The sequence below is a fragment of the Astatotilapia calliptera genome, chromosome 11 (genome assembly GCF_964374335.1).
Source record: "Astatotilapia calliptera chromosome 11, fAstCal68.1, whole genome shotgun sequence".
In the NCBI taxonomy this organism is placed as follows: domain Eukaryota; kingdom Metazoa; phylum Chordata; class Actinopteri; order Cichliformes; family Cichlidae; genus Astatotilapia; species Astatotilapia calliptera.
In genome coordinates, this window is record NC_137432.1 from 20,614,427 (window position 1) to 20,641,303 (window position 26,877).

Sequence of the window (26,877 nt, forward strand, 5' to 3'; positions counted from 1 at the left end):
CACCATTATCCTGGTCAAGTCACCCGGAACCCGCTCCCTAATTCAGACAAAACAGCTCTACAGATCACACCAAATCTCAGTGTGTGTCCAAACGTTTTGTTTTTGTTTTTTAATTTAAGACAGTATGCTATGATGTTTTTATTGGAAATGCTATTTATTCCACCACTGAATACAAAAAACTTGTGAGTTATTTCAAAATGTCATCTTGATAATGGAAAGTTTAAAGTTGCTTTCGAAGAAACACGTTCCATACACTTTGTATTTTGTATAATTTCTCCTTTCGATAGTTTTTCATTTTTCCTATGTTCTCTTAGTACAGCTGTAACACACCTTTACCTCTACTTTGAAAAGTCAATTCCTTTTCCGGTTGCAGGTTATGTCCCTCTTGACTGTTAAACAATTATTGGCAGTTCATGAGCAGTTGAAAGCTGAACCATGTCCTCTGTTGGTGTCATCTTCCTTTTGACTCCATTCATGTTTTATCCCTAATTCATTTCTTGTAGGTTCATATTTATGGCAAATACTTTTCATTATTCTGTCATTTGTAGTTCTGTTTACACCAGAGGTCAGTTAATAACTGAATAAAAAAAGTGAATTATCTCCAAATAGCCTTGTGGTTATAAAACCTTGAAGAAAATTGTTGTAGCACAATTATTGCTGGACTATTTTACTACTTGCAGATGCTCTGGATTAGTGTCGTGAATGATTGAGGATCAATGTTAGGTGGCATATATAGTTTGTTTGGTTTGTGGGAATACGGATAGGCTTCCTATTGTCGTTTCCAGTATTTGTTTTTCATATATGCACAGTAGATGCCAAAGATAACTATTGTTTATTGAAGACAGCCAGGAAGAACATGTTGTTCTTCAGCCCAGCAGACTTCAAAAGCTCCTCAGCACTTTTATAGTTTGTTTCCTTTGGCACAGTGTTAAAAGAGCCCAATCGCAGGACACATTCCACGCGCTATATAAATATTAATTTACTACAGCAATGTCTCGCTCAGTGTGAAGCTAATGTTTCTGTTTTGTAAATGTTCCTCGGTCGTGCAAATCCTTTAAGAAATCAAGAAAGGTGTTACTTTGATCTTTTGCGTGGAAACCTAGACACAAACTGTTGTGATACACTCTGCTGTCTCCTCCACGTGCTGCTGTCACATCACAGTCTTGCACTTAAACCTTGTTGTTGGAGAGCTGCGTGGATGAGCATGTATTCTCAGAGCCACTGAAACATGTTATTCTTTCTGAGGGTGGTACTGTATGATAGCGTCCCACTTTTACTGCCATACCTTTAATGTGCAGCAGTATAGCTCTTTCTATCAGTGTGACTGCTATATGACTCCTCAAAGACGCAGAAATCTTAGATCACTGTCTGCGGTTGACAGGACGAGTCGACATTTGCATAGCTCATTGATGGCAGCTTCCTTTGATCCTACTTGCTGCGCCTAATTATCACAATTTCTTCATGCAGCCCGGCTCCGAGGATTCAGTCTCTTTACAAGGTATCTCTCCTTCATCCTCGTTCTCCTACGCCTTCTAACATCCTGCTTAAATGGATGACAAACATATGGGGTACAGAAATCTCAACAGACTCGAGAAACAACAATTGTTCATAATTTCTGACAGGACAGTCTTGACTGGGAACAGATACAGAGAGAGAGAGACAGAAAGAGCACGCTGCGGTTTTCTTCTGAGGGAAATGTTCATTTGGATAAAAGCACTAGTTTATGATCAAAGGCTGCCATGTAGAAGAATTGAAAAGCCAACACTGCTTCGGCTTTATGGGCTCTCAGTATGCATTTGTGCAATGGATGTGGATTACCACGCTGGCAAAGGCAAAAAGTATTTCTAAACTAACAACTGAGTATCACACTTTTAGACCAGCAATGTAAATCATAACCTCTTAAAAACTCAGAGGAGATGAGTGATAATTTCCATAGTTCGTGTGCAGCTTGGCTCACTTTCCTCTTACCGCGCATATAAGTAAGAGTGTAAGTTAACCCCCACCCCTCTATTTGAATCACCATTGGCACATAAAGGTATATTCCATTGCTTTCAGCAATGTACCTGAACAACGGTTGAGAGGATAAACATCAGACTGTTTGTTTTGTTTGGAGTTTTCTGACATTTTAAGTCTGCTTGAAACAGTGATAAAATCCCCATAACAATAAGGCTTTTGACTTTTCTTCCTTCTCCGGCTTGATTGCCTTTTAACAGCTGCCTGCTTTTGGAGAGACTACAGTGAAAAGAAAAAGGCCTGCAGACAGAGCAATTATGGTTTTATTTACCATGCCCGTTCTTACAGCTCTCCCTTTCTCTACTACCCCCTTTTTCTCTCACCTTTGTAATCACTGATCAGATTAGAGACAAGTTGAGCTCCCTCATGTGATTCATCTTACTCAAAAATTCACTGACAAATAGATATAATGGGAGCCAAACAATTAGGTATAAAAGATAACATGGCACTAAAGGGGCAATTCACACAAATGCAGTCTTTATGCATGAGGGGAAATCCATTCTGGGTTGGTCTTAATTATAGCATAAATCTTCGTTTTTTTCCATCTTAATTATAGACCTTTGACAGCATAATCAAATCCACCAATAAAATACTTACAAGCTTAATAAAACACGCAGTAAAGGTCACTGTAAAGGTGACAGTGTTATGATTGAGCAGGTCTGGAGCGTGCAAATGAAGACAAATCCAACATTTGCTTTCCTTTTACATTCAGGAACAGCCTACAGGATTCACCTTTGAAGTGGAATGAAAAAGCTGTTGCCAGCAACAAACAAAGGGCACATTGTTTGAAGCCGGCAGCTGACATGCAAAGCAGCAGAGCATTCACAGAATGCAAAACATGTTCATACGAACAACGAAACCACCGATCTGTTCGTATAAACTGTGTACAGGAGTGACGCATTTCAAACTCAGTCATCTTTCAACCTTTTGGTTTTTAGTCCACAGTGGAAGACCGCAACATGCTCACAGTCCCAAATCATAACCATGAATCACTTTAAATTCCCGTGCATGGGCCTGTATCATAAAGGAGGAATATTAGGTAGAACTGCTCTTTTGTTGCTTTGTTGTAAGGTAACATTTGATATTTGCAGGACTTTGTTGGTAACCCTCCCAAAAAAAACCCATTGTTCATCTAGTTGATACAAGCTTACCACAAGATTATATGCAATTAGCTTTTATTGCCACCTTATCGTGATCCATCTTGTCTTATTGCCCTTTCTGAGACAACCATGCAAATCAGAATCTGTAATAAACTGAATTCTGTTTATGTATAGAACTGCATTACAGCCTCATTGCGCCCCCAAGTGGTGGACGTAGTGTATTAAAATCTCCAAAATGCATCAGACACTGCAATCAGGAAACAATGCTGTTTATTACAAGGTTATATACAAAATTAAACCAATAAACAACAAACCCAGATAGTTTAAATTGGATTTATCACATTCATTTATAAAAAAAACAAACAAACAAACATGCGAACAGAGCACAAAGCAGATTGTATGTGAAGGGTAAAGTCCACTCACGTTTTTGTTTTGTTTTTTTGCATCAAGTGACTCATGCACAGGCATAAACCCCCTCTGTAGGGGACGCAGCCAGCTGAGCTTACAAACTTGTCAGGTGAAATAAGCGACCTTGAATGGGACCAATTAACAAGAACACATAATAACACATACAGGTTAACCGTTCATAACAAACAGCAACATGTTTACTATATTTTGGATTTGTTGTCCGGTGAGTCTGTTGGCCCATTGTGGGACTCACAAGCTGTCATGTCAGCATAGCTACACACTGACTGATCTAATGTCTGTGCACAAATAGTATAGGTTTAAAAAAAGAAAAACAAAAAGAAACAGTTATGGTTAAAGCAACAAATATTAAATACTTTGGAAGTGAGAAAAGAGTAAACATATTTGTTAATAGCATATAAAACAAAGAAAAATTCAAGCATTGGGGACTACAACTTAAAATTACAATTCCTCTGTCGACATAGATATGGTCTTGGTAATTTAAGAGAGTAGCACCAGAAAAATTACCTGAATAAACACTTTTGTGTTACAGCACTTGTTAAAATAGCATTTGTGTGTATGTATATTGAATGTAGTGCTGACAAATGAACTGATTAAGCTCTATAAAAAAGATGTTTTATAGGTTTTAAACCACAAACAAGGCACAATCAGTCAGCCTGTGGGAATTTCAGCAGGTTCAGATACCATTGACCAAGTTAGCTTTTTCCTCCTTCTGTTTTTCCACAGCTTGGCCCATAGCCTCCAGAAACCTCTCAAGCGTTACTGTTGGTGTCTGCAAGACAACAAACCATTTTAAAAAGCCCATGTGAATCGTATGTTTGTCAGGAGAAAACAATCAAATACCTACCTTTACAAAGAGTGCATGGGCTATAAATGGTAACTTCCTGAGTGCTCTTCCGCTCAAACCTTTGCTTTTTCTGAAAAGAAAAAGAAAAAACTGAGCATTGGCCTCCATCTCTTTTCGCTTCCCACACTCTGATTTAGATGCTGCTTATTGGAATGCGCACTTACATAGCAATGTTCCTCAGGTTTAGACTGTGTTCGGACACCTCACTCTTTGCAAAGCCCATCGTCTCGAGCTCAAACATGGTAAACAGTTGCTGCCGGGGGTAGATGATCTGGCACTGTGTACATCCGAGATCACAACTCAGAGACGTGTCGGAAAACAAAATTGCATTTTATTTACATAAGCTGAATTTTAAAAGTGCCTCTTGGGATTTTTCTGTCAAGAAATTTCTGCAAAAAACCTAAATACAGGAAGAATGTCCTGTGTGAGAAAACTGAGAATTAATGTTAATTTAACAGCTAGTCACTGGCCCGTACAGACCTTTGCACAGCTGTAGTCCTTTGCCGCACTGCGATTACAAAGCATACGTGACTTTGGGATGTTTTTAGCTCAAATTTTTAATTTACACTTGGTGGTCTGTTCAGATTGGATCACGTTCACAAAATAAACAAACCGCTCTGGAGTTCCTTTGGAGACCACCTCCTCCAAAGGTTCTCGTGGGGTTGTTTTGTTTTGCACCTGGATGCACTTATTTGCATCCAAATATGTCACATTTGACCTCTGACCTTACTTTTACATTTCACATCTTTCAAGTTGACCCCATTTCAAGAGAATGAGCTGCCTAGTTAGATGTGTACTGTAGTAAAATATCATATTATACAACATCATAACAAGCCCAAGTTACAAATCAGTACCGCTTCGCTTTCCTTAAATATGCTTAAATTGTATTTTGCACCATGACTTTTTTTTTTTTTTAATTGTTCTATCAATATTTTGTTGGAATAAACTGCTATATGTACATTATGTAGCCCTTTTATCAAGAGCAGTTTACAGTGTCTTCATTCAGTTACACAAACACTCATACAGAGATTGCAAGGTACAATGCCTGGCACTGGACAGCATGGTGTGCACTGCACCAGATGGCTGCCATACGTATGTAACATTTCAGGAAACTGACATTCGTTTCCTACTGGCAAAGTGCTCTTTTTGGTCAGGTGGTTACTACACAATATGGTGACATCATAATATCTATTATAGACCTGTATGCCAAGTTTGGTTGCCCACCTCGTGACCGTGTAGTTGCAATTTTAGATGGAAAAACATTTAAGTCAGATGTGTTTCACTTTAGAAGTGGAAAAAAACTGCTGCCAGATTACTGGATTACCTTCATCAGCTCCTCCAGGCAGGAGAGGTAGATGTTGTAAATGCCTTTTTCAGATGGCGGTCCGATGTACTGCTTGATATCAGCTCTGTCTACAAAGGCCAAGTCGATTTTTTCTGTCACATTGGAGGTCGTCAAGATCACTACATTGGAATGTCTGAAATATCAGCCCAATAGCCAACACAGAACAACTTGTTTAAAGTAGGACATAATAAGTAAATAATCCATCCATCTACTTTCTGTCACTCCAAGTTTGGGTCAGTAGCAGTTTTAGCAGAGAAACTCAGACTTCAGTCTCCACAGCCACCCTAAAAGGTTACGTCTCATGGAAATGTTATGTTCCAAGTCAGCCAAGAGACATATTGTCTTCAAGTATGCCCCGGTTCTGCCTCAGAGCCTCCTGTTTAGATGCCCAAACCATATCAGCTGCTCTTTTCAATGTAGAGGTGTAGCAGCTCAGCTCTGGGCTCCTCCTCTGTCTTAAAGGGAGAACCAAGATACCCTACAGAGGAGGCTCATTTCCACCACTTCTCTCTGCAATTCCAATCTTTTGGTCTCTACTGAAAGCTTTTAACCATGTGTTAAACAACAGCTTCATTTTCACACTGCTCTCTCTCCACTACAACAGACTAGTACAGAGTCGATCTCTAATTTAAAACAAATAAAAATCACTAAGAAAGGTTTGCATTCTGACCGTTTGATCTGGTCCAGCTGCGTGAGGACCGAGTTGACCACACGAATGGCATCAGAAGGCTCTGTTCCTGCCTGGCAGGCATTTCTTGCTGCTGTCAAACTCTCCACCTGTTCACAAAAGAGAAACCGTTTCAATCACACTTCAACATAACAAAGTACAACCAGTTGGCAAGAAGTTCTCCTGTCTTAGAGAAACATAAAAGACACAGAAGCAAATCAAAATGAAATAAATACACTTCATTTTACCTCATCAATCAGAACAAACACAAGAGCGTCTTTGTCATCAATCAGCTGTTGGATCTTTTGAAACATCTTTGTGACCAGCTTGCCACTCTGTGAAAAATAGGCATAATTAGCTACAGGAGACAATACAAGTAACAAAAACATTAAAAGAAAAAGAAAAAAAGACCCAGGTGTACCTCTGAGAACCACTTTGAGAACAAACTGTGGCTGTTTATCTCAACAAATTGGCCATATAAATACCTGCAGGGGAGAAAAAAAAAGGTGTATTTGGAAATGAAAAGTGCTGGTGTAGTCATAGCTGGAGCGGTTTCACTAGAATGAGGACGATCTTACCGACTTGACAGTCTGATTGACAGTTTCTGGGCGAGAGCTTTGCACAGTGATGTTTTCCCTGTGCCTGGAGGTCCTGAATGTGGGCAAACAAAGAGAGACAGTCATTACTCTTTGTTCCAATGTAATAACAATCACTGTAGAAATTCCCTTCTTAAATATTTACCATGAAGCAGAACAACACGATTCCATGAAATCAGGTTGCTGTCAACATTTTTGTCTGAGAAATAAATTGTTGTTGTGACATAATCCAGGAGCTAGAGAAAAGGGGAAATAAGGTAAAGTTAAGAAGCATTAGGTTACACATCAGGCTATTTGATCATTTTTCCTAATTCCTAAACAGCTGTAATTTATTTTACCTGAGTTTTGACTCCAGTTTCATAAACCAGACTTTCCCAAATCCCATGAAATTCAGCTGTTAAAAAGAAAAAAGCAACTTAACATATATAATAGAACAGAAAATGCTTATGAGCTGCAAGAAAAAAAATATCATCCTCAGTAGCACAACATGCTCACCAAGCTTTACACCCACAGATCTCGAATGCTAAACTAAGATTATTTTATTTTTATCCCATAAAAAGAAGAAATAAAAAGCAGATGCTCCACCAGCAACATGGCAGCAGGATCTTGAGGCCTGTTTGACAGAAACATGTAGCCTGTACATTTGTAACAAGAACATCATAATGTAAAATACTGATACATTTGCAAAGTAGGTTTTGGTTATGCTGGATTCAAACACACAAATGAAATCCCAATTTTGATACTAGCAAAAAGTAAAAAAACGTTTAAATAAGCGCTAGATTTTCACAATTCTTTCTGCTGTATAATACTCATTCCTACTCTTAATATGATCCATAAACATTTCAGCACAGACCTTGTACCATGAAGATACAAAAATGTCATTTAAAAAGATTTTGGTTAAAATATGTCAGTTTGTAACTCAATGCAGGAAGATTGCAGGGTCACATGGATCCAATATCTTCTCCCCCTCCTTTTTTAAAGCTGCGTTGGAGACGTATCGTGACCATCAATCATTGCTCTCCAGTCCTTTACTGCCTGTTAAATGAGATGTTTTTTCTGAGAACCTCCTGATGATAGATGTTGCTGGAACATACCCAAACGACCATTTCCATCCTACATACATCCTATATTATACTATTATCCTCCACTATACGCAGATGGCGTCACATTGACTGTCCAAATATCTAATAAAAAAAAACAAGATGGTCCACAGAACAATGAAAAGAAGATCCAGCATCTGGTGATACAGTCCTCTAAAAACAACCTTGACCTTAATGTTAAAGAGACCAAAGAAATGATGTCTATATTGCTGAGGACTTGATTTGGTCTCTTTATCTCCCGTCTGATAAAGAAGGCCTAGTGTCGCCACCACTTCATGAGGCGGCTGAAAAGGGCCCATTTGTCACAAAACAAGTTTCTCCACTTCTCCAGCTTCACCACTGTACAAATATTATAGCATTATTTTCCATGTTCCCATCTTACAGTTTGGTACAGCAACTCTGCCTTGGCTGACGAAAGGGCACTGCAGAGGAAAGTCACAGCAGCTGAGCGTACTGTTAGCAATCAGCTACCTGTTATTAGAGATATCTACCAAAAAACACTGACACCAAGTGTTTTTGAAATGCCACCAAGGCTCATTTTTTCCTTTCTCCACCCCAGGACAGTAAATTTCTCATGTCTCTATAACAATATGTTGCAAAGTCCTTTATGAATGACTTATTAAATGCATAGTCATACACTGTTTTGCACACAATCACTAGACCAGAAACTGTCACACACTGCCAACAACAACAACAACAACTGCAACCTACCTATAAGAGACAATTTATTGCACTGGTTTTGCTTTAATGACAGTAAAGCGAATTAAACTGAACGCAGTGTTACCTGCAGGCAGCAACCAGTGGTTTGCTGCTGAAAGCTCCTCATCCTCCTCCAAAGTGAGCATGCTAGGTCCATCTTCGCTCAGTGTGAAGATGTGAAAAGAGACACAGCAGTTCTTCAAATCAAGGGGCTGAAAGGGAGAATAAAAATTAATAAGTATAAAGCTTTACTAATACAATGATACTGCAGAGCTTTCATCCCCAAAACAAACTGAAATAACAGACCTGTGTAACTATTTCTTCTAGATCAGCTATAACCACAGATGCCACATGCTTCTGAAGGAAGTCATCGTCAAACTCTGTCCATGCGTAGTTTCCAAACACCATGCTGTGACAGTTCAGTAAACTCTGAACATGCATTTTCACCTCAGACCGTTTAGCTGTGCTGAAATATGAAACACAAATCACAAATCACAAGAAGGCATGCGTGTATATATCTAGCTTCTGGCTGGTACTATGACAATACCATTGCTGATTTGTTTTAAACAAACGTTATCATCAGACATGACTTGAAACATATTTAAATCTTTGGTGGAAAAAAATGAGTCATTTGAGTTCAAAGGGTCAAAGTAAACTAAAGGAGGCATTTTAGCTTTTCATGTCCTTTATCACCTGTGTATGGGTTTGACCTAATAATAACTTCACTGTTTACACTAGGATTAAACTACCCACCTGTCAGATTTAACGTGAACTTCCACATGGATTTTTGGTGTGAGGTTTCCCGTCTCCATCCTGTCATCCTCCATTGCCGAAGAACTGTGAACACCAGAGCAATAACTGCGGCTTTAACAACAGCAAGTCTCAGAGAGCTTCTGTATTTTATTAAGTACTGAACCAAAACCCATCACTACATCGCGTTAGCAAGCTAGCTAAACCGGGTAAGGCTGTAAACGTGAGCTAGCTAACCCAGCTGCCTCATTTGAACAAAATAACCTGCTGAGGTGACAAAACAAAACCCAAACCTTAAAACATTAGCGTCGTCAAACTGTTTAGTCGTATCAATCAAACATCTGGTGTATTTTTACTATCAACCGTGTGCTGCCGATATTTATGAGTCGAATTCCGCGCGTTTTGTTTAAACCGGAAATACGACAGTAGTTTTTGTAGCGTCACATCTGCCCACCGTCTCTCTTGGTTTTTTTTGTTTTTTTGATACAGCTTGTAAACTCACTGTCTGACCCATACTCCGGAACAGTAGGAGGCGGTAATGCTGCTTTACGTTGGTTGCCAACCGCCGTTAAACACAAAGAAGAAGAAGAAGAAGACCGTCTCTCTCACAGCTAGGCTAACGCTAGCGACCAGTGTTAATTGGAATAAATTTACGACTTTGAGAATTTGAACAGAAACATGGGGAAAAAACATAAGAAGCATAAACCGGAATGGAGAACAGTTGACGGTACATTAGAGCACATTTTATTTGCACACCGAGCGCTCACTGCAGCGTCGCTTTTGTTCTAGCTAGCATTATGTTAGCTAGCATTAAAACTGACAGAGTTTAGTTTATGTATAGTAGCTCCATTCATTCATTCATTCATTCATTCATCTACTGGTGGAATTATGTATAGCTAAAATCTCGCATTAATCACTTTGCTGCATTACGTTGTATACTATGTTCTTATTGTTGTTTGTTTTACGTTATAAATTATTATAAAACACTTCTAAAAATTACAAACTGTATTTGGGTTGTAAGTAGGAAAAAAATACATACATACATAAAAAAAATAAACAAAGAGATTATTATGCCTTATATTTTATATAAACCAGAGAGCTTATTATGCCTTTTTTTATATAATAACCAGTTTGGCGTGTAAAGTCCTTCGTTTTTTTAAAAGAAAATCTGCATGTTAATGTCAACTTCTTTCATACTGCCCTTCTACTTTGTCACTGCTATTGCCTGACACAATACCTTTACCAATTCTTCGTTTTGGTTGTAGACTATGAGGACAAAGCTCTTGAGAAGCCTCTGAAGCTTGTGCTCAAAGTTGGAGGAAGCGAAGTGACTGAACTCTCTGGGTCCGGCCATGACTCCAGCTACTACGATGACAGATCAGACCACGAGCGAGAACGTCACAAAGAAAAGAAGAAAAAGAAGAAGAAAAAATCTGAAAAGGATAAAGACAAATATGTAGATGATGAGGAGAGAAGGCGAAGAAAGGTTAGGTAGCTGAATTTCGTTCTTCTGCGTGACTAATGCACCATTTACTACTTTTAAGTTGTTTGTTTTTTAATAGGCTTTCATTTCATTGGGGTGGCTGTAGCTCAGGAGGTAGAGCAGGTCATCTACTGATCGGAAGGTTGGTGGTTTGATCTCTGGCTGCTCCAGTCTGCATGCCATATATCTTTGGGCAAGATAATGATACTGATGCTCTCTGATGCATCCATTGACGTATGAATGTTTTTGATCGGTAGATTGCACTTAAGTGTCAAAGACAGTGCTTGTGTGAATGAGGCTTCTTGTATAAAGCGTTTTGGGTGCTCTGGGAGAGTAGAAAAGTGCTATATAACAATCAGTCCATTTACTATTTACCATTTCACAGGAGGAGAAAAGGAAGAAGAGGGAGCGGGAGCAGAGTGAATCAGAGGCGGCAGCAGTGACTGTTGCTAGTAGTAGTAGTGGTGGTGGTGGTGCTGGACCTGTTGAACCATTCACACTGTCAAAAAGTATTGGATTGGAGGTGATAAAACTTAAATCTTAAGATTGTGACCAATAAATTATTATGGTTATTTTTGACAAGTTGTTTACATTCTGTGTGTCTCTACAGCCAGAAGAGAAAAAGAAGAAGAAAGAACGGTTTGAAATAGAGCCCGAAGGGGAGGAGTTTCACCCCACTGTGAAGGTGGACGTAGAACAACCAGGAGACAGGCCAGTCAGAGCGTGCCGGACACAGCAAGGCAAGACTACCTGTCTATAAGCGCATACAGTTTTTACAAGCATTTTATATTTGGGCAAAAATTTACTTGTAAGTTTATGTTTGCCCGATTTAGAGAATGAGTCCACACCACGGCAACAGCTGCTAGAACACTTTCTGAGGCAGCTGCAGAGGTAAGAACAGTGTTGTCTGTTTACAGCAAAATCTTCCAAATGCAGGCACCGCAGATACCTTCATTGCATTTGATCCCCTCAAATGAAAGCTGAGTCTACACATTATGTCCATGTCCATTATGTAACTATAACTAGAAAATGTTTCGGTAAACAGGTTAAAAAAAACAGAACTTGTGTCAGTGTCCAAATATATGTGGCCCTAACTGTACATATTACGATGAGCGCAGTCCACAGTAGTTCTGTTTCCTTTTTTATACCAGTAGGTTAAAAATGTCAGTTTTGCATGTGTCTTTTCCCACAGTCCACTTGGCAGATTAGCATGAGCTTAGATAAACACATATATTCTCTTAGAGAGGGAGGTTCGCATTACTTTCCTGCTAATAATGTTCTAAAAATAGAGCATTTTGCATTTGCTGTTCTGTCGTGGAACACCAGCATGCTACATTTTGAACATGGCCAATAAATATCGCTCCTTTGACATGCTTTCAAACATTAACCTAGCAGATAATGAATTATTATTCTTTTGAAGAACTGAGGGGAAGCCCTGTTTTTTTATCACAGATTACAAAATGTGGCATGTGAATAAGGCTACATTATGAAATTCTTTGTTTGATAAAAGCACAGCAAGATCCATTAATAATGACCATTTTGACCTGAAAGATAACATTCTTGATCAGATCAGAACACTGGACACGTCTAAACAAGTCTAAAAGCTGGTGCTTTCAATAACATTGATGGTGTGTCTCTCATCTTTCCAGGAAAGATCCCCATGGGTTCTTTGCATCTCCAGTAACAGATGCAATCGCTCCTGGTTACTCAATGATCATCAAACATCCTATGGACTTCAGCACCATGAAAGACAAGAATAGAAACAATGACTATAAAACAGTAACAGAATTTAAGGTGAGGGTGCCTTTAACATCTAATTGTGAATTAGATTTTCTTCCCAGCTTAAAGATGTTGGGCATTAAACCTGCAGCCTTCATAGTTGACTGAACACTTTTTGTTCCTCAGGCTGATTTTAAACTGATGTGTGATAATGCCATGGTATACAACCGACCAGAGACTGTCTACTACAAGGCTGCAAAGAAATTGCTTCACACAGGATTCAAGATGATGAGCAAGGTAACACGGTCAAGCAAACCAAAGGCAAAAACACTTTATTCATTTGTTATAACAACAGTGTATGATTGTTGTTGATGTGTACATTATATTGTTGTTTTATAAAGATAAAACAGCACAGCAACAGAGATCACAAAGGAAGTTATTAGCAGTCAAATCATGTTCCATACACAGTTATGGAATATATTCAAAGTGCTGATATTTTTAGTAGCAGAGTTGTACGACTCTCACATACAAATAAAACTGATTTGGGTGTTGCAATCCAACGAATCACTCCGAAGATATACAGTGGGGCAAAAAAGTATTTAGTCAGCCACCGATTGTGCAAGTTCCCCCACTTAAAATGATGACAGAGGTCAGTAATTTGCACCAGAGGTACACTTCAACTGTGAGAGACAGAATGTGAAAAAAAAAATCCATGAATCCACATGGTAGGATTTGTAAAGAATTTATTCGTAAATCAGGGTGGAAAATAAGTATTTGGTCAATAACAAAAATACAACTCAATACTTTGTAACATAACCTTTGTTGGCAATAACAGAGGTCAAACGTTTACTATAGGTCTTTACCAGGTTTGCACACACAGTAGCTGGTATTTTGGCCCATTCCTCCATGCAGATCTTCTCGAGAGCAGTGATGTTTTGGGGCTGTCGCCGAGCAACACGGACTTTCAACTCCCGCCACAGATTTTCTATGGGGTTGAGGTCTGGAGACTGGCTAGGCCACTCCAGGACTTTCAAATGCTTCTTACGGAGCCACTCCTTTGTTGCCCGGGCGGTGTGTTTTGGATCATTGTCATGTTGGAAGACCCAGCCTCGTTTCATCTTCAAAGTTCTCACTGATGGAAGGAGGTTTTGGCTCAAAATCTCACGATACATGGCCCCATTCATTCTGTCCTTAACACGGATCAGTCGTCCTGTCCCCTTGGCAGAAAAACAGCCCCATAGCATGATGTTTCCACCCCCATGCTTCACAGTAGGTATGGTGTTCTTGGGATGCAACTCAGTATTCTTCTTCCTCCAAACACGACGAGTTGAGTTTATACCAAAAAGTTCTACTTTGGTTTCATCTGACCACATGACATTCTCCCAATCCTCTGCTGTATCATCCATGTGCTCTCTGGCAAACTTCAGACGGGCTTGGACATGCACTGGCTTCAGCAGCGGGACACGTCTGGCACTGCGGGATTTGATTCCCTGCCGTTGTAGTGTGTTACTGATGGTGACCTTTGTTACTTTGGTCCCAGCTCTCTGCAGGTCATTCACCAGGTCCCCCCGTGTGGTTCTGGGATCTTTGCTCACCGTTCTCATGATCATTTTGACCCCACGGGATGAGATCTTGCGTGGAGCCCCAGATCGAGGGAGATTATCAGTGGTCTTGTATGTCTTCCATTTTCTGATGATTGCTCCCACAGTTGATTTTTTTCACACCAAGCTGCTTGCCTATTGTAGATTCACTCTTCCCAGTCTGGTGCAGGTCTACAATACTTTTCCTGGTGTCCTTCGAAAGCTCTTTGGTCTTGGCCATGGCGGAGTTTGGAGTCTGACTGTTTGAGGCTGTGGACAGGTGTCTTTTATACAGATGATGAGTTCAAACAGGTGCCATTCATACAGGTAACAAGTGGGGGACAGAAAAGCTTCTTACAGAAGACGTTACAGGTCTGTGAGAGCCAGAGATTTTCCTTGTTTGAGGTGACCAAATACTTATTTTCCACCCTAATTTACGAATAAATTCTTTAAAAATCCTACCATGTGGATTCATGGATTTTTTTTTCACATTCTGTCTCTCACAGTTGAAGTGTACCTCTGGTGCAAATTACTGACCTCTGTCATCATTTTAAGTGGGGGAACTTGCACAATCGGTGGCTGACTAAATACTGTTTTTGCCCCACTGTACCATTAATTTAAACAATATTCAATCGACTGCAAATGTTGTTAACTAATGCTACTAGTAATGCAAACCTTGATGTTCTAAACCCAAAACTTGAGGATATACGTTTTTGCTTTGGTTAAAATATACAGTCACATGTTTATGGAATCGGTACAAATGCTTTACTACCAATATCATTGTTTATTATTGCTTTTCCATAAAAGTGGAATTTAAATATTGTGTCTTTTTTTTTTTTTTTCTTTCTACTCGTTGTCCAGGAACGGCTTTTGGCTCTGAAACGCAGCATGTCATTCATGCAGGACATGGATTTTACCCAGCAAGCAGCCATTTTGGGGGATGAAGACCTGACAGCTGACATTCCTCCTCCAGAGACAATCCACATTCCAATGGAATCTCCAAGGAAGCCCAGGAAGCAGCCAGCCAAGGACATGAAGGAAGTCATCAGGTATTCCCTGAACAGTGTCTACATTTCATGTCACCTTTACTTTTTTTGCGAACGTGTTCAGACTAACATATTCAGAGAAGACAGTGGGGAAGTGCTTGACACCGGATGCATTGTGAATCTTGTCACACAACACCTCGTCTGTATACTGATACTGTGTAACATTTCTGCCGTCTCAGTTACCTGTATGAACCAGAGGGAAACGCATGCAGCTTGACTGACAGCACAGCAGAGGAGCATGTTCTGGCGCTGGTTGAACATTCTGCAGATGAAGCTCACGACCGCATCAACAGATACATGCCAAACTCCAAGGTTTTACACTTTGAACACTTTTTATACAATCCAGTTGTATCCAATGTTTACACAAGTTATAGCTCTTTTTTATTATTAGAGCTGACAGCTTTTAAAGCGTTTAATTTACCCAGTGTTTTGCTTTTTCAGATGGGGTATTTGCGTAAGGAGTCTGACAGTTCTCTTTTGTATACTGTTGTAAATCAACTCGATCCTGATGCAGAAGGTTTGCTACCACTACACGGCCTTTTATATATCTACTAAAACCTTTTTATTTCTGCTATATCATTATAATATGTGATATCTCTGTAAGAACCCAGTTTGATTTATTGTTTTGCAGAGGAAGAGACCCATAAAGTGGATCTAAGTTCTCTGTCAAATAAGCTTCTGCCTGGGTTAACAACCCTGGGCTTCAAAGATGACAGGAGACACAAAGGTATGTGATAATATATATTTTCGTTGATTTACTTAATCTTAATTATTTTAAGTAGTTCGTGCTTTTTAACAAGTTTCTTTCTCTTTGTATAGTGACCTTTCTTAGCAGTGCCTACAACGTCCAGAGCCTCCAGAAGAACTCTGTTTTTGCAGACTTGTTACCTGATGAGATGGACATGCTCTATTCAGCCTATGGAGATGACACAGGGGTTCAGTGCGCTTTAAGGTAGGCGGTCATTTTTTTGATCGCACTGATAAATTATCCAGTTGTGGTAAGTTTTTCATTTTTGATCACCTGTTTTCACTACTTAAGTATACAGGAGTTTGTCAAGGGCTGCAGCGGTGTCACCAAGCATTGGGTTGACGGGCTCCTGGACAAGATGACCGCAGGCGATCACACAAAATCTGTCAATCAGATACGACAGGTATAGTCTCTTTTTTTTTCTTCTTCTTCTTCTTTTTCTTTTTTTGCTTGCTTAAAGAAAAGTTTAGTTCCTCTGCTGTGTTTACGAAGCTTCTTTATTTGTAACATTTCAGAAGAGAAATATAATGCTGAAACCTGACGAAACCAAGTCGAACATCTGTGACATGCAGGTACGCTGTGGCTCATGAAAGGAGATACTATAATATGTTTTGATTATTGTTTTTCTTGTTTCAACTGAAATGATTGACTAATTCAAGCTGGATATTTTCTGTTCAGATGGCAGATGGAGCTGGCCTGGGAGAGGGGAGTTCGGTGCTGGATTTCATGTCAATGAAGACTTATCCAGATATGTCTCTGGATATCACCATGCTTAACTCATTAGGTGATTGTTCTCTATCAACATGCTGTATATACATTCATATTTCTATATCAGTAATTCAGATACAATGACATTTAGATAAGAGAAGCCAGGTAAATGTGATGTTACCATAGGGGTAGGTAAATATTTGGAGTTGCTGGAATAAAGGGCATTATTTTCATGTAAACATGTTTACTATTTTTCAGCACATGCGGCAGCCACGTCTCCTTCATTGGCATAGAACAGAAATGCTGAATTTGCTGTTTCACTTTCTTTTCCACTGAATCTGTACTCAAAGTTTAGAGGAGCTTTCTGTGGGAAAAATGTATAATGTTCTGCTTAACAAAATTCAGCTGAATTGTGCAAGTTTTAGTTTAGTTTTTTATGGATATGCGCCCTTATTAAGGTCGCATGAAGTGCCCTTTAATTCCCGATAATGAAGCCATATTTTTTTTGTATATCAGGCAAAACGGTGAAAAAAGAGCCAGGTAATGAGGAGGGCCAGCAGCCTTTTGATGATGCTGATAAACTCCTGCAGGAGTTCCAAGAAGCGCAGGTGGATAGAGTTGGTTCCAGACCCTCATCCAACCTGTCCTCACTCTCTAATGCCTCCGAGAGGGACCAGCACCACTTAGGTATCTCCAGCAAATGCCTTCTTTTCCCTTTATTTTAATGATTATATGAAATGAGCTACTAGTGCCAGCAATACAACATAAGAACCATTTTTTCGTGCATCCATAGGGAGCCCATCTCATCTGGGTGTTGGGGACCAGTCTGAAATGGTTCATGATCCCTATGAGTTCCTGCAGTCTCCAGAGCCAGAGAACACGGCCAACGGCTGACCACACACTGCCGCACTGTTATCCTGTTGCTAACCACTCTGGCTACTCTGTTATGGACTGTTGAATTGCCGTGAAGAAAGCAGGAGCCTCAGACCTTTGTTAAAGACTGAACATAAGTGTACAGACTAGTGTGATTGTGTGTTTTTGTATGAGTTGCAGCACTTGAAAAATAAATGTTTGTGCCTGTGTTTGTGAATGTGTGCACTCAGTTATTAGACACAAATCTTTTACTTATTCTGATTATACACAGTGTTGTTAAAAAGCATTTGCCCTCTTTTTTTTGCATGTAAATGCAAAAGGCAGTTTTTAAATGCTTTTTTCATTTATTAATTTATGAATTCATGGTTCCAGCAATTAATCGTCCAGCCCCAGACGATAATACTATCACCACTATGGACTGCTGGTGTGATGTATTTTTGTGAAATTAGATGTTTTACTGTAGATGTAACAGGAATCAAACCTTCCATAAAGTTCTGCTTTTATCTGTGGGTTTTAAGTGGTGGAAATGAAGTTTCTCTAAAGGGTGGCTGGCCTCTCCCTTAGAGATAGGGTGAGGATTTCGGCCATCCGGACGTCAGAGTAGAACCTCTACTCCTGCACATTGAAAGAAGCCAGTACAGGTGGTTCAGGCATCTGACAAGGATGCCTCCTGGGTGAGGTGTCCTGAGCATGTTCCACCAGGAGGAGGCCTGGTGCAGACCCAGGACACGCTGGTGAAATCATATTTCCTGGCTGGCCTGGAGAAGGTGGCTGGGGGGGAGGGAGGTTTGAGCTTCTTTGCTTAGGCCGCTGGCCCTGTGACTCAAATTCAAATTTTATTTGTCACACACACACAACCATACACAGTATGACATGGGGGTGAAATGCTTGTAGCTGTACAATGCCCGACCATTAAATGACAGAAGATAAGTTTTACAATATTTACAATTTACAGTTTACTACAAAAATTTACAAATTAACTTAGGAATTTACAGTAAAGAATGTGCAGATAGCAGAAGAGATTATAAAGATAAGGATTATAAATGATAGGAATTATAGGATTATAGGAAATGTGTGGTGGTGACGTGTGTGAGAGTTCAGTCTTATAGTGACGTGTTTGGGAGAGTCCAGTCCTACACCTGGTTCAGGCCCCGAATAGCCTGGGGGAAAAAGCTCCTCCTCATTCTCTCTGTTTTGGCCTTAAGGGAGCGGAAGCGCTTCCCAGACCTCAACAGTGAGAAGAGTCCATTGTTGGGATGGGAGAGGTCCATCATAATCTTCCTAGCTTGGGACTTGCACCGCTTGGTGTAGATAGACAGCAGGTCAGGGAGCTCTGATTGAATGATGCGTTCTGCCGAGCGCACCACCCTTTGCAGATCTCGTCTGTCCTGCTTGGTGCTGTTCCCAAACCAGGTGCAGATGTTTGCCGTCAGGACGCTCTCAATGGTGCAGGAGTAGAAGTTCTTGAGCACCTTCAGTGGCAGATGGAAGTCTCTAAGTCTTCTGAGGAAGAAGAGACGCTGACGGGCTTTCTTAACCAGGGTGTTGATGTGACAGGACCATGACAGGTCCTGAGTGATGTGGACACCCAGGTATCGGAAACTGTCCACTCTCTCCACTGGCGTGCCACTGATGATGAGGGGTTTGTAATTCCTCGCCTGCTTTGTAGTGAAGTCCACGATCAGCTCCTTAGTCTTGCTGATGTTTAGGAGGAGGTTATTCTCCTGGCACCAGGTCTCCAGGTTCCTAATCTCCTCCAGGTAGGCCGTCTCGATGTTGTCGGAGATCAGGCCCACAACAGCAGTGTCGTCAGCAAACTTGACAATGGAGGTGGTGTCGGATGTGGCTACACAGTCATAAGTGTACAGTGAGTACAGCAGGGGGCTTAAAACACAGCCCTGAGGCACTCCAGTGCTGAGTGAGATGGAGGGGGAGACTTGTTTTCCCACCCTCACTGATTGGGGTCTGTCTGTGAGGAAGTTGAGGATCCACTGACACAGTGATGAGCTGAGTCCTAGAGCCGTCAACTTGGTGAAAAGCTTAGAGGGAATTATTGTGTTGAATGCTGAACTGTAGTCCACGAACAGCATCCTAACATAATTCCCTCTGCCAGTGTCCAGGTGACTCAGGGATGTGTGGAGCAGGTGAGATATGGCATCATCTGTGGAACGATTAGTCCGGTAAGCAAACTGAAGTGAGTCGATGGTGGCAGGAAGTGAAGAAGTGATGTGATCTCTCATCAGTCTTTCAAAACACTCGGCCCAGACAAGTCACAGGGGCCGAGTTCTGTCATGGCATCCGATGCCATTTTTATTCAGTATTTTTCTTATTGTTGAATCATTAACTGAGACTAGTGAGGCCTGCAATTCTTTAGATGCTGTTCTTTTGTGATCTCCTGGAGGAGTCACTGATGTGCAATGGCTCTCACTGTGGTTGACTAGAAATGTTTAGTCTTTTTCGGAGATAGATGTCAATTACTTTCTCATCTGTTCTTCCGTTTCTGTAGATAGTGGTATGATGTCGTATGTGTTGCTTTTTGGACTTGTTTAGCTTGCTTTACCTTGTCAGATCGGTTCTATTTAAGTGATTTATTGATTCAATCACAATTATTTTAAAGGAGTGTGTGCGTGTGCGTGCGTGCGTGCGTGTGTTTGGGGGGGGGGGGGTGCTAACTTTTTCATACAGGACCAGGAAGGCTTGAATAAATACAAATAAATAAATGTATAAATACAACTTTGTCTAATATTACAATTTGATTTATGATGTGAAGCATGTAAGTCTGACATCGCTGCAAAAAATAAGAAAACAGGAAGGGTACAAGTACTTTCTCACAGCACTGTATATACACTATGGGAGCACAAAAATAGGAAATGTCCGTGTTATCCAAATATCGTGCATTTGCAGCGAAAACGCAGTTTCAGAGTAACTGAACTGCTGAGGCCTCGGGTTTTCAGCATGGGTAAGCTTCCACCTGTAAGTTCTAACTGAGCAATGTACGCTGTTTGTCTCGGTGTGTTGGGGAAGTGAAACTGAAGCACTATGGGTGCTGCGACATATGCATTTAGCACGGTCTAATATGAGTTGAAAATAAAGCACGGGCTTTATTTTTGAAAGCAGAAGTACCCTGTGAGCACATGTGTCTGTCTGCAGTTCCTTCTTGTTCTGTGGAAGCATTGGTTTCAAATTCCCTGACACCTGTAAGTATTTAATAGCGCGTTTAATAGGCGAGTTGCATGCACATCATCTGGCGAGTCAAGGTTGACAAAGAAGAAAATACACACAAACACATGCACACAAAAAAGGGGAAAAGGGCAGGTATCGCGAAGAGAGCCATTGCGCATGCGCTGTCGCACAGTTTCCATAGCGCTGCACCGTCCTGCTGAGTGAGTTGATTCTTCTACTTCACGTCCTTCGGCTTTCACAAATCCAAGGACACCGGAGGACCGGTGTGCCCGTTTTACCCAACATACGGGAGCTTTAAAGTTATTTGTCGATGTTGTCGTGTTTTTATTTTCATGTGACTTTTACTCATAAGAAACACCTGCTTGGCTGACAAAGTTATGATGGGACATTAGGCGGTGAAAATCGAATGAACTGAAGAAAATGTAATGTTATGGTCGCTGTCGCAAGTAGAAAGGTAAGTAATTATGGGTTAAGACTAGTGTCGTCGTTATTATTATTAGTAGTAGTATTAGTATTGTTATTTTAACGGGTACAAATGGAGTCAGCTAGATTGATTGCAAATTAAACAGCCGGGTTGATCCACTAAAGCAACCATAAACTGATTGCCAGCTACTCGCTTTAGTTGTTAAGCAAAGCAGAGGCAACAAAACTAGCTGCCAGGAATACAGCTGGATGGCTCTGTTGCTTCTTTTTCAGATTTCTAATGCATAGATGAACAAGAACATAATTAACTGCCTTTTTTGCAGAAAGTCCAGAAACAATTGACCTTTTATGCTTTTTAAGTTAAACGGATTGCACAATTCATATGCTGTGCTAAGGGTAAGGCTAAAAGCAAGACATGTGATTGCAAGGCCTGTGAAAAAGAAGGGGATGTAAAAGTTTGTGGAAGTCACTTTAATCAGCTGTTTCCTGCAGGCTTTGCGACTGAGTCTCCGTTCTTGTTTATTTGCCTTTTTAATTTAGTGGCTGAGAAATTAATGCTGCTTTTATGAAGTTTAAAATGTAAGAAATGTAGTTCGTACTGCTCCTCAGTTACACTTCACTTTACTATCACAGTGCAGTGCTTATATGTTTCTTTTTAATAAATATAAACCCTTGAAAGTAAACCAGAGTGGCTGGATCACTGTAGAACATCTAGCTGCACCTAATACAGTCTCGGTATAGCACCATCTGTGGATGAACAGTCACTGCCATTATGCTCAACTCATTTTCCTAGCTCATTTCCCCAGCAAATGTGGCCACACTCTGCCGGTACTCTACTTTTATGTGTACTCCAACCTGTCCTTATTCTTCTCTCGCACCATAGATGAACTGCTTCAGTCAGAGGTTCAGACAGACAGCTCCCATGCTTGGCAGCAGCAAAAATGAACTTGTCCCCTCCAAGCCTCCCAGAAGGAACGGATGGTCGTGGCCCCCTCAAGCCTTCCAGGTGGTTGGGTGGTTGGTGTACAGCTATCTCACCATAGTCAGCTTTGGTATCTATATCCCGCTTCTGCCTCTGCCGTGGAAACATGTGGCCTATACTGTATCCTTAACACACAGCAGGTCTTTCTTATTTGAATATGGAGCAAACATTAGCCTGTGCTGGGGTTTTTTTTGTCTTTTTTTGTCTGTGCTGCTGAACAGGACAAGGATTTTGTTGTGTGGCATGTCTGTATGGGCTTCAGTCACACCCAGTGTGACAGACTTTCTTTTTCTGGCCTAAAAGACATAATCAGTGGCCTTTTTGTAAGCTGTTGAATGCCGCATGATGTCAACCACAAGAACAGTCAATGTCTTCAGTCTTTATTTCTCATGCACAAGACTTGTACAGCAGTTGTTCTCTCATACTAGTCCCACTTAATATTTTTTCACATTACTGCACATTTATCACACGCTGCAATATTCTTTAAGGGCGTTTAAAAAAAAAAAAAAAAACTTCCTTGACTGTTGTTTTGTGCAGCTGATGGGCGTAGCGTTTATTGTGCACTTATTCGCACACATCGCAGTTCTCACTGTAGATCCAGCAGATGACAGCGTGAGGGCCAAGCAGAGCTATTCCACGCCGATGCCTCTCTTTGACCGAACAAAGCAACCGCATGTTATCCACGACCTGCACTGTTATCTTTGTGATGTGAATGTGTATGTATCCTGAGCAGCAGTCTCTAATGTTCATTTGCATTTTCAAATTGGCAGGTACCCTATCACAAATGAGGAAAAACGTTTTTTTTTAATAAAGTGTAATGATGTAAAACATTAAATCTTCTTGCAGTGGCCCCAAAGTAAAACACTGTGGTGTTTGCAACAAGTGTGTGGAAGACTTTGATCACCATTGCAAATGGCTGAACACCTGTGTGGGTGGAAGGAACTACCGGTAAGTTGAAGTTTTTGGATTTATGAGCCTTATCGTTGCTGTCCACATGAAGTAAGACTTGCTCTATAAATTCATCGGTTTTCATGCATTACTTTCAGGTACTTCTTCTTGGCACTGTGCTCAGCTACAATAGGCGTCTTTCTGCTTATTGTGGTTGTGTTGTTCGTATTTATTCAGCATTATCTCAATCCGTACAGCTTACGGACTGCACCGCAGTTTGCCGGTGAGTGACCTGCAGTATAATCTTACCAAGTCGGTGGAAATTGCAGCACTGAAAGCTGTCCTTTGTTCCTTCTTTTCAAAGATGTGTCGGGGAATAGTACCTGGCTGATGTTTTTGCCGTTAGCTCCCATAAAGACGAGTTCAGCTGGTCTCCTAATACTATCCTTCGTAACAGTCATGCTGAGCACCACCTGCTTACTGCTGCTAAGCCATCTGCTGGGCTTTCACCTTTACCTCTGTAAGTGAATTTTGGAGACATACATGTCATAAGGTTATTTTCCCCTCTTCCAGTGATTAAGCCTCACTATATCCTGTGGTGTTTGCTCCTCACTCTGGTTTATAGATCATAAAGGCATAAGCACGTATGATTATGTTAAGCTGCAGCGGCAAAAAGAAGCAAAGAAACGAGACGTCGAAGCAGGAAATGGTACTCGTAATGCAAAAACTCATAAGGCTCCACAGGTCAGGCTTCTTTTCTGCCTCTGTTATTCACCTGTTTAGTCTATTGTATTCAGTAGCTTTGTTTTTTTTCTTTTAATAGAACCAAGAGGCCTCAGTTGACTGTGAGCCATCATTGTCACAACGTTCAAGGTAAAATATTTCCTTTCTGTTTTGTAACGCTTCTTTTAAAGCTGTTTGTTTTAAAAAATAGTAATACCTCTCTGGCTTTCTTGAAGTTCTTGCAAATTTCATGATAAAAATCCGTTCACCAGCCGGCTTTCGGAGTCCATATGCACAGAGGTAAGCATGTCTGCTTATATCTTCTTTGATTGATTTATGATGGATCTAATTTGTGACACATTAAAGTGTTCGAGGGTTTGTTTATGTTTTGTTTTTTTTATAGCTGGAAAACTTTAAGAAATCAGAGAACAAATTCCGTTATGGTACAGAAAATCCCAGTGAAAATATAGCAAGTAAGTATTCATCTGTACTCTTTACCAATGAGCTCTTTTATACTTTACAGTTACTTTATACTTTACACTTTTTGTAGGTAGGCGTTTTCAATAACTCTTACACAAATAATAGCGCAAATATTTAATCAGCCAATCACATGGCAGCATCTCAGTGCATGTAGACATGGTCAAGACAACCTGCTGAAACATCAGAATTAGGAAGAAAAGTGATCGAAGTGACTACACGTGTAGCATGGTTGTTGAGGAACTGCTGATCTGCTAGGATTTTCGCGCATGACCATTTCTATGTTTTATAAAGGATGGTAAGAAAAAGAAAATATCTATTGAGCACAAGTTTTCTGGTTGAAAATACCTTGTTGATGCCAGAGGTCAGAGGAGAATGGCCAGACTGCTTCAAGCTGATAGGGAGGCATCACTATCTGAAATAATCGCTTGTTACAACCAAAGTCTGCAGAAGAGCATCTCTGAATGCATCAAACCTTGAAGCAAATGGGCTCAGGAGAAGACAACACCGGGTGCCTCTCCTGTCAGCTAGAAATAGGAAACTGAGACTATAATTCACATGGGTTCACCAAAATTAGACAATAGAAAGCTGTGAAAACTTTGCTTGGTCTGATGAGTCTCAATTCTGTTGCAACATTCAAATGGTAATGAGTTTTGCACAGACACCATCAAAATAACCATGAGAGCATGGATCCAACCTACTTGTATCGACAGTTTAGGTTGGTGGTGTAATTGTGTAGGGCAGTGATTTCCAAAGTGTGGGCTGGGGCCACCTAGTGTGCTCCAAAGGAACTTGTAGGTTGGCCGCAGTAATAACAGAAATTCTGAAACTATGGACAGTTTCATATTTATATACATATATTGAAACTGGTAATAGAATGTGGTTAGTTTGTATTATTATTCATTACTCTGACCTACATTTACTCCTCTGGTATTGAGGTTTGTCCCAGTGACACATGGGTCACATATTGGCGGTAACACTTTGCATACGGGTTTGCATATGACTGAGTAACATTAGCAGTTTATAGCCAACAGCCTATGTTGTTGTTTTGTTTTTGTGTTGTTGTTTTTCAAATTAAAATTTCCATGAAAAGCATCACTTTCTCTTGTATTTTTATTAGAGTGAAGATTTAAGATTTTCTTGCTTTTAAGTTGGCCACAGTATTCTTGACTTTGTGAATGGCTGGTGTAAGGGATGTTTCCCTGGCACACTTTGGGCATTTCATCTTTTGATCGCTGCTTACAACAGAAAAATTATTCATGTTACAAAGCTCAATTCATCATCTTAAACCATGTACTCAAATCCAATAGAGCACCTTTGGGATGGGGTGGGACAGGAAGTTCACAATGCAACTGTGTGAAGCATTCATATGATAAGTATTTCCAGGATTTGTTGAATCTGTGCCACAAACAACTATGGCAGCCCTGAAGGCAAAAGTGGTTCAATCTGGTACTAGCAAGGTGTACCTAATGAAGTGTCCTATTGAGTGTATGTCAACTTCATTTACAAATATGAAACCCCCGCAAAGTATTAGAAATCTGCAGTATATGCATACTACTTCAGAACTGCAAACAATTATTGGAATTATTGCAGTAAAGTGTACAAGTGTTTATGCTGAGCGTAAATGAAGTGTGTTCTTCTACATTATCAGGTAAGTTTATTAGTATGTATTAGGAAAGACTGTCGGCACATGAAGTTTGTAAGTAATGCTTATCTCCTCTGTTTGACAGGGGGAATAGCTTTGAGGGACATCAAAAACTGGAAGCCTGACAATGATGAAGAGTCTCAGAGTGCCACTGTGAAGTCTGTTTGCAGTGTTCCTGGAGTGCAGGACCCTCTAGGCAGCTCAATCATGACTCCCGATGATATTTAAACAAACAGATGTCTGCGTGGTGGTGGATCAGAAGATGCTGCTCTCAGAAAATATTTATTTTGACATTATCAAAACAGAACAGAAAGGTTGGCTATTTACAAGAACAGAGTACTGTGTGGACCTTTGCACTTTTATATGACTGTTTTTTGTTTTTTTTGTTTTTTTGTATACCAACTGCATAACCTGACCTGTCATTGGGTTTCATTCATTTTTTTAATAATTTTGTTTGTTTGTTTTTTAATGACAACAGTTGAATTATTTAAAGCAATGTTTTATCTCACTGACTTAGTTAGCGAGGCAGGTCAGTCTCTGTTCCATTTCAGTTAGACAGATGTATTTTTGCATCTTTTTGAAAACTAAATATATCACGGTGTAGTTTCCTGTTCATTTCACTGATGGTAACATTTGAGAATCTTTCCGTTTTTATCTGATCACCAAAGAGAGAACCTTATATGGGAAAAATGTTTTGTCTAACTGTGAAGAGTGGAGCAGATAGTGGCCTGAAATAACACTTCAGCTCTCTGTTCCCTTTCTATGAACAACCGATTTTAAAGTTGACGATGTTAAGCACACCCTTTTTTGCTAAATATGACAGTAAAGAATATAAAAACCATGTTTGCTGTGTTAT

At 40.2% G+C, this 26,877-nt stretch overlaps 3 protein-coding genes across 6 annotated transcripts; 2 read left to right on the plus strand and 1 right to left on the minus strand.

Moving 5' to 3' along the window:
* Positions 1 to 3,366: 3,366 nt before the first annotated feature.
* On the minus strand, positions 3,367 to 10,152 carry trip13 (thyroid hormone receptor interactor 13). 2 transcript variants are annotated; one of them, XM_026185392.2, is made up of 14 exons: positions 10,046 to 10,152; positions 9,547 to 9,630; positions 9,100 to 9,259; positions 8,879 to 9,005; positions 7,333 to 7,388; positions 7,140 to 7,230; positions 6,977 to 7,049; positions 6,820 to 6,883; positions 6,647 to 6,733; positions 6,402 to 6,508; positions 5,711 to 5,864; positions 4,551 to 4,663; positions 4,387 to 4,456; positions 3,367 to 4,311 (listed from the first exon to the last, which is right to left on the minus strand). In XM_026185392.2, the coding sequence occupies exons 2-14, from the start codon at positions 9,618 to 9,620 to the stop codon at positions 4,216 to 4,218; spliced, it is 1,272 nt and encodes a 423-aa protein (XP_026041177.1). In that variant the 5' UTR covers positions 9,621 to 9,630; positions 10,046 to 10,152; the 3' UTR covers positions 3,367 to 4,215. The 2 variants fall into 2 exon arrangements, with proteins under 2 accessions (XP_026041177.1, XP_026041176.1); XM_026185391.2 differs by lacking the exon at positions 10,046 to 10,152 and adding an exon at positions 9,837 to 9,978.
* brd9 (bromodomain containing 9) lies at positions 10,129 to 17,909 on the plus strand. 3 transcript variants are annotated; one of them, XM_080307974.1, is made up of 17 exons: positions 10,129 to 10,270; positions 10,809 to 11,029; positions 11,412 to 11,549; positions 11,637 to 11,766; positions 11,860 to 11,917; positions 12,676 to 12,820; positions 12,932 to 13,066; positions 15,187 to 15,374; positions 15,551 to 15,683; positions 15,813 to 15,888; positions 16,003 to 16,098; positions 16,191 to 16,323; positions 16,411 to 16,522; positions 16,635 to 16,691; positions 16,798 to 16,903; positions 17,344 to 17,514; positions 17,621 to 17,909. In XM_080307974.1, exons 1-17 carry the CDS (start codon positions 10,222 to 10,224, stop codon positions 17,719 to 17,721), a joined length of 2,049 nt encoding a protein of 682 aa, XP_080164100.1. In that variant the 5' UTR covers positions 10,129 to 10,221; the 3' UTR covers positions 17,722 to 17,909. The 3 variants fall into 3 exon arrangements, with proteins under 3 accessions (XP_080164100.1, XP_026041175.2, XP_080164099.1); XM_026185390.2 differs by having other exon boundaries at positions 12,932 to 13,042; XM_080307973.1 differs by having other exon boundaries at positions 12,932 to 13,042; positions 15,551 to 15,888.
* Positions 17,910 to 21,089: 3,180 nt separating this feature from the next.
* On the plus strand, positions 21,090 to 26,862 carry zdhhc11 (zDHHC palmitoyltransferase 11). Its single transcript, XM_026185970.2, has 11 exons — positions 21,090 to 21,337; positions 22,190 to 22,408; positions 22,826 to 23,004; positions 23,135 to 23,236; positions 23,335 to 23,459; positions 23,541 to 23,696; positions 23,802 to 23,920; positions 24,000 to 24,049; positions 24,136 to 24,199; positions 24,303 to 24,372; positions 26,107 to 26,862. The coding sequence occupies exons 1-11, from the start codon at positions 21,314 to 21,316 to the stop codon at positions 26,247 to 26,249; spliced, it is 1,251 nt and encodes a 416-aa protein (XP_026041755.2). The 5' UTR covers positions 21,090 to 21,313; the 3' UTR covers positions 26,250 to 26,862.
* The last annotated feature ends 15 nt before the right edge of the window (positions 26,863 to 26,877 follow it).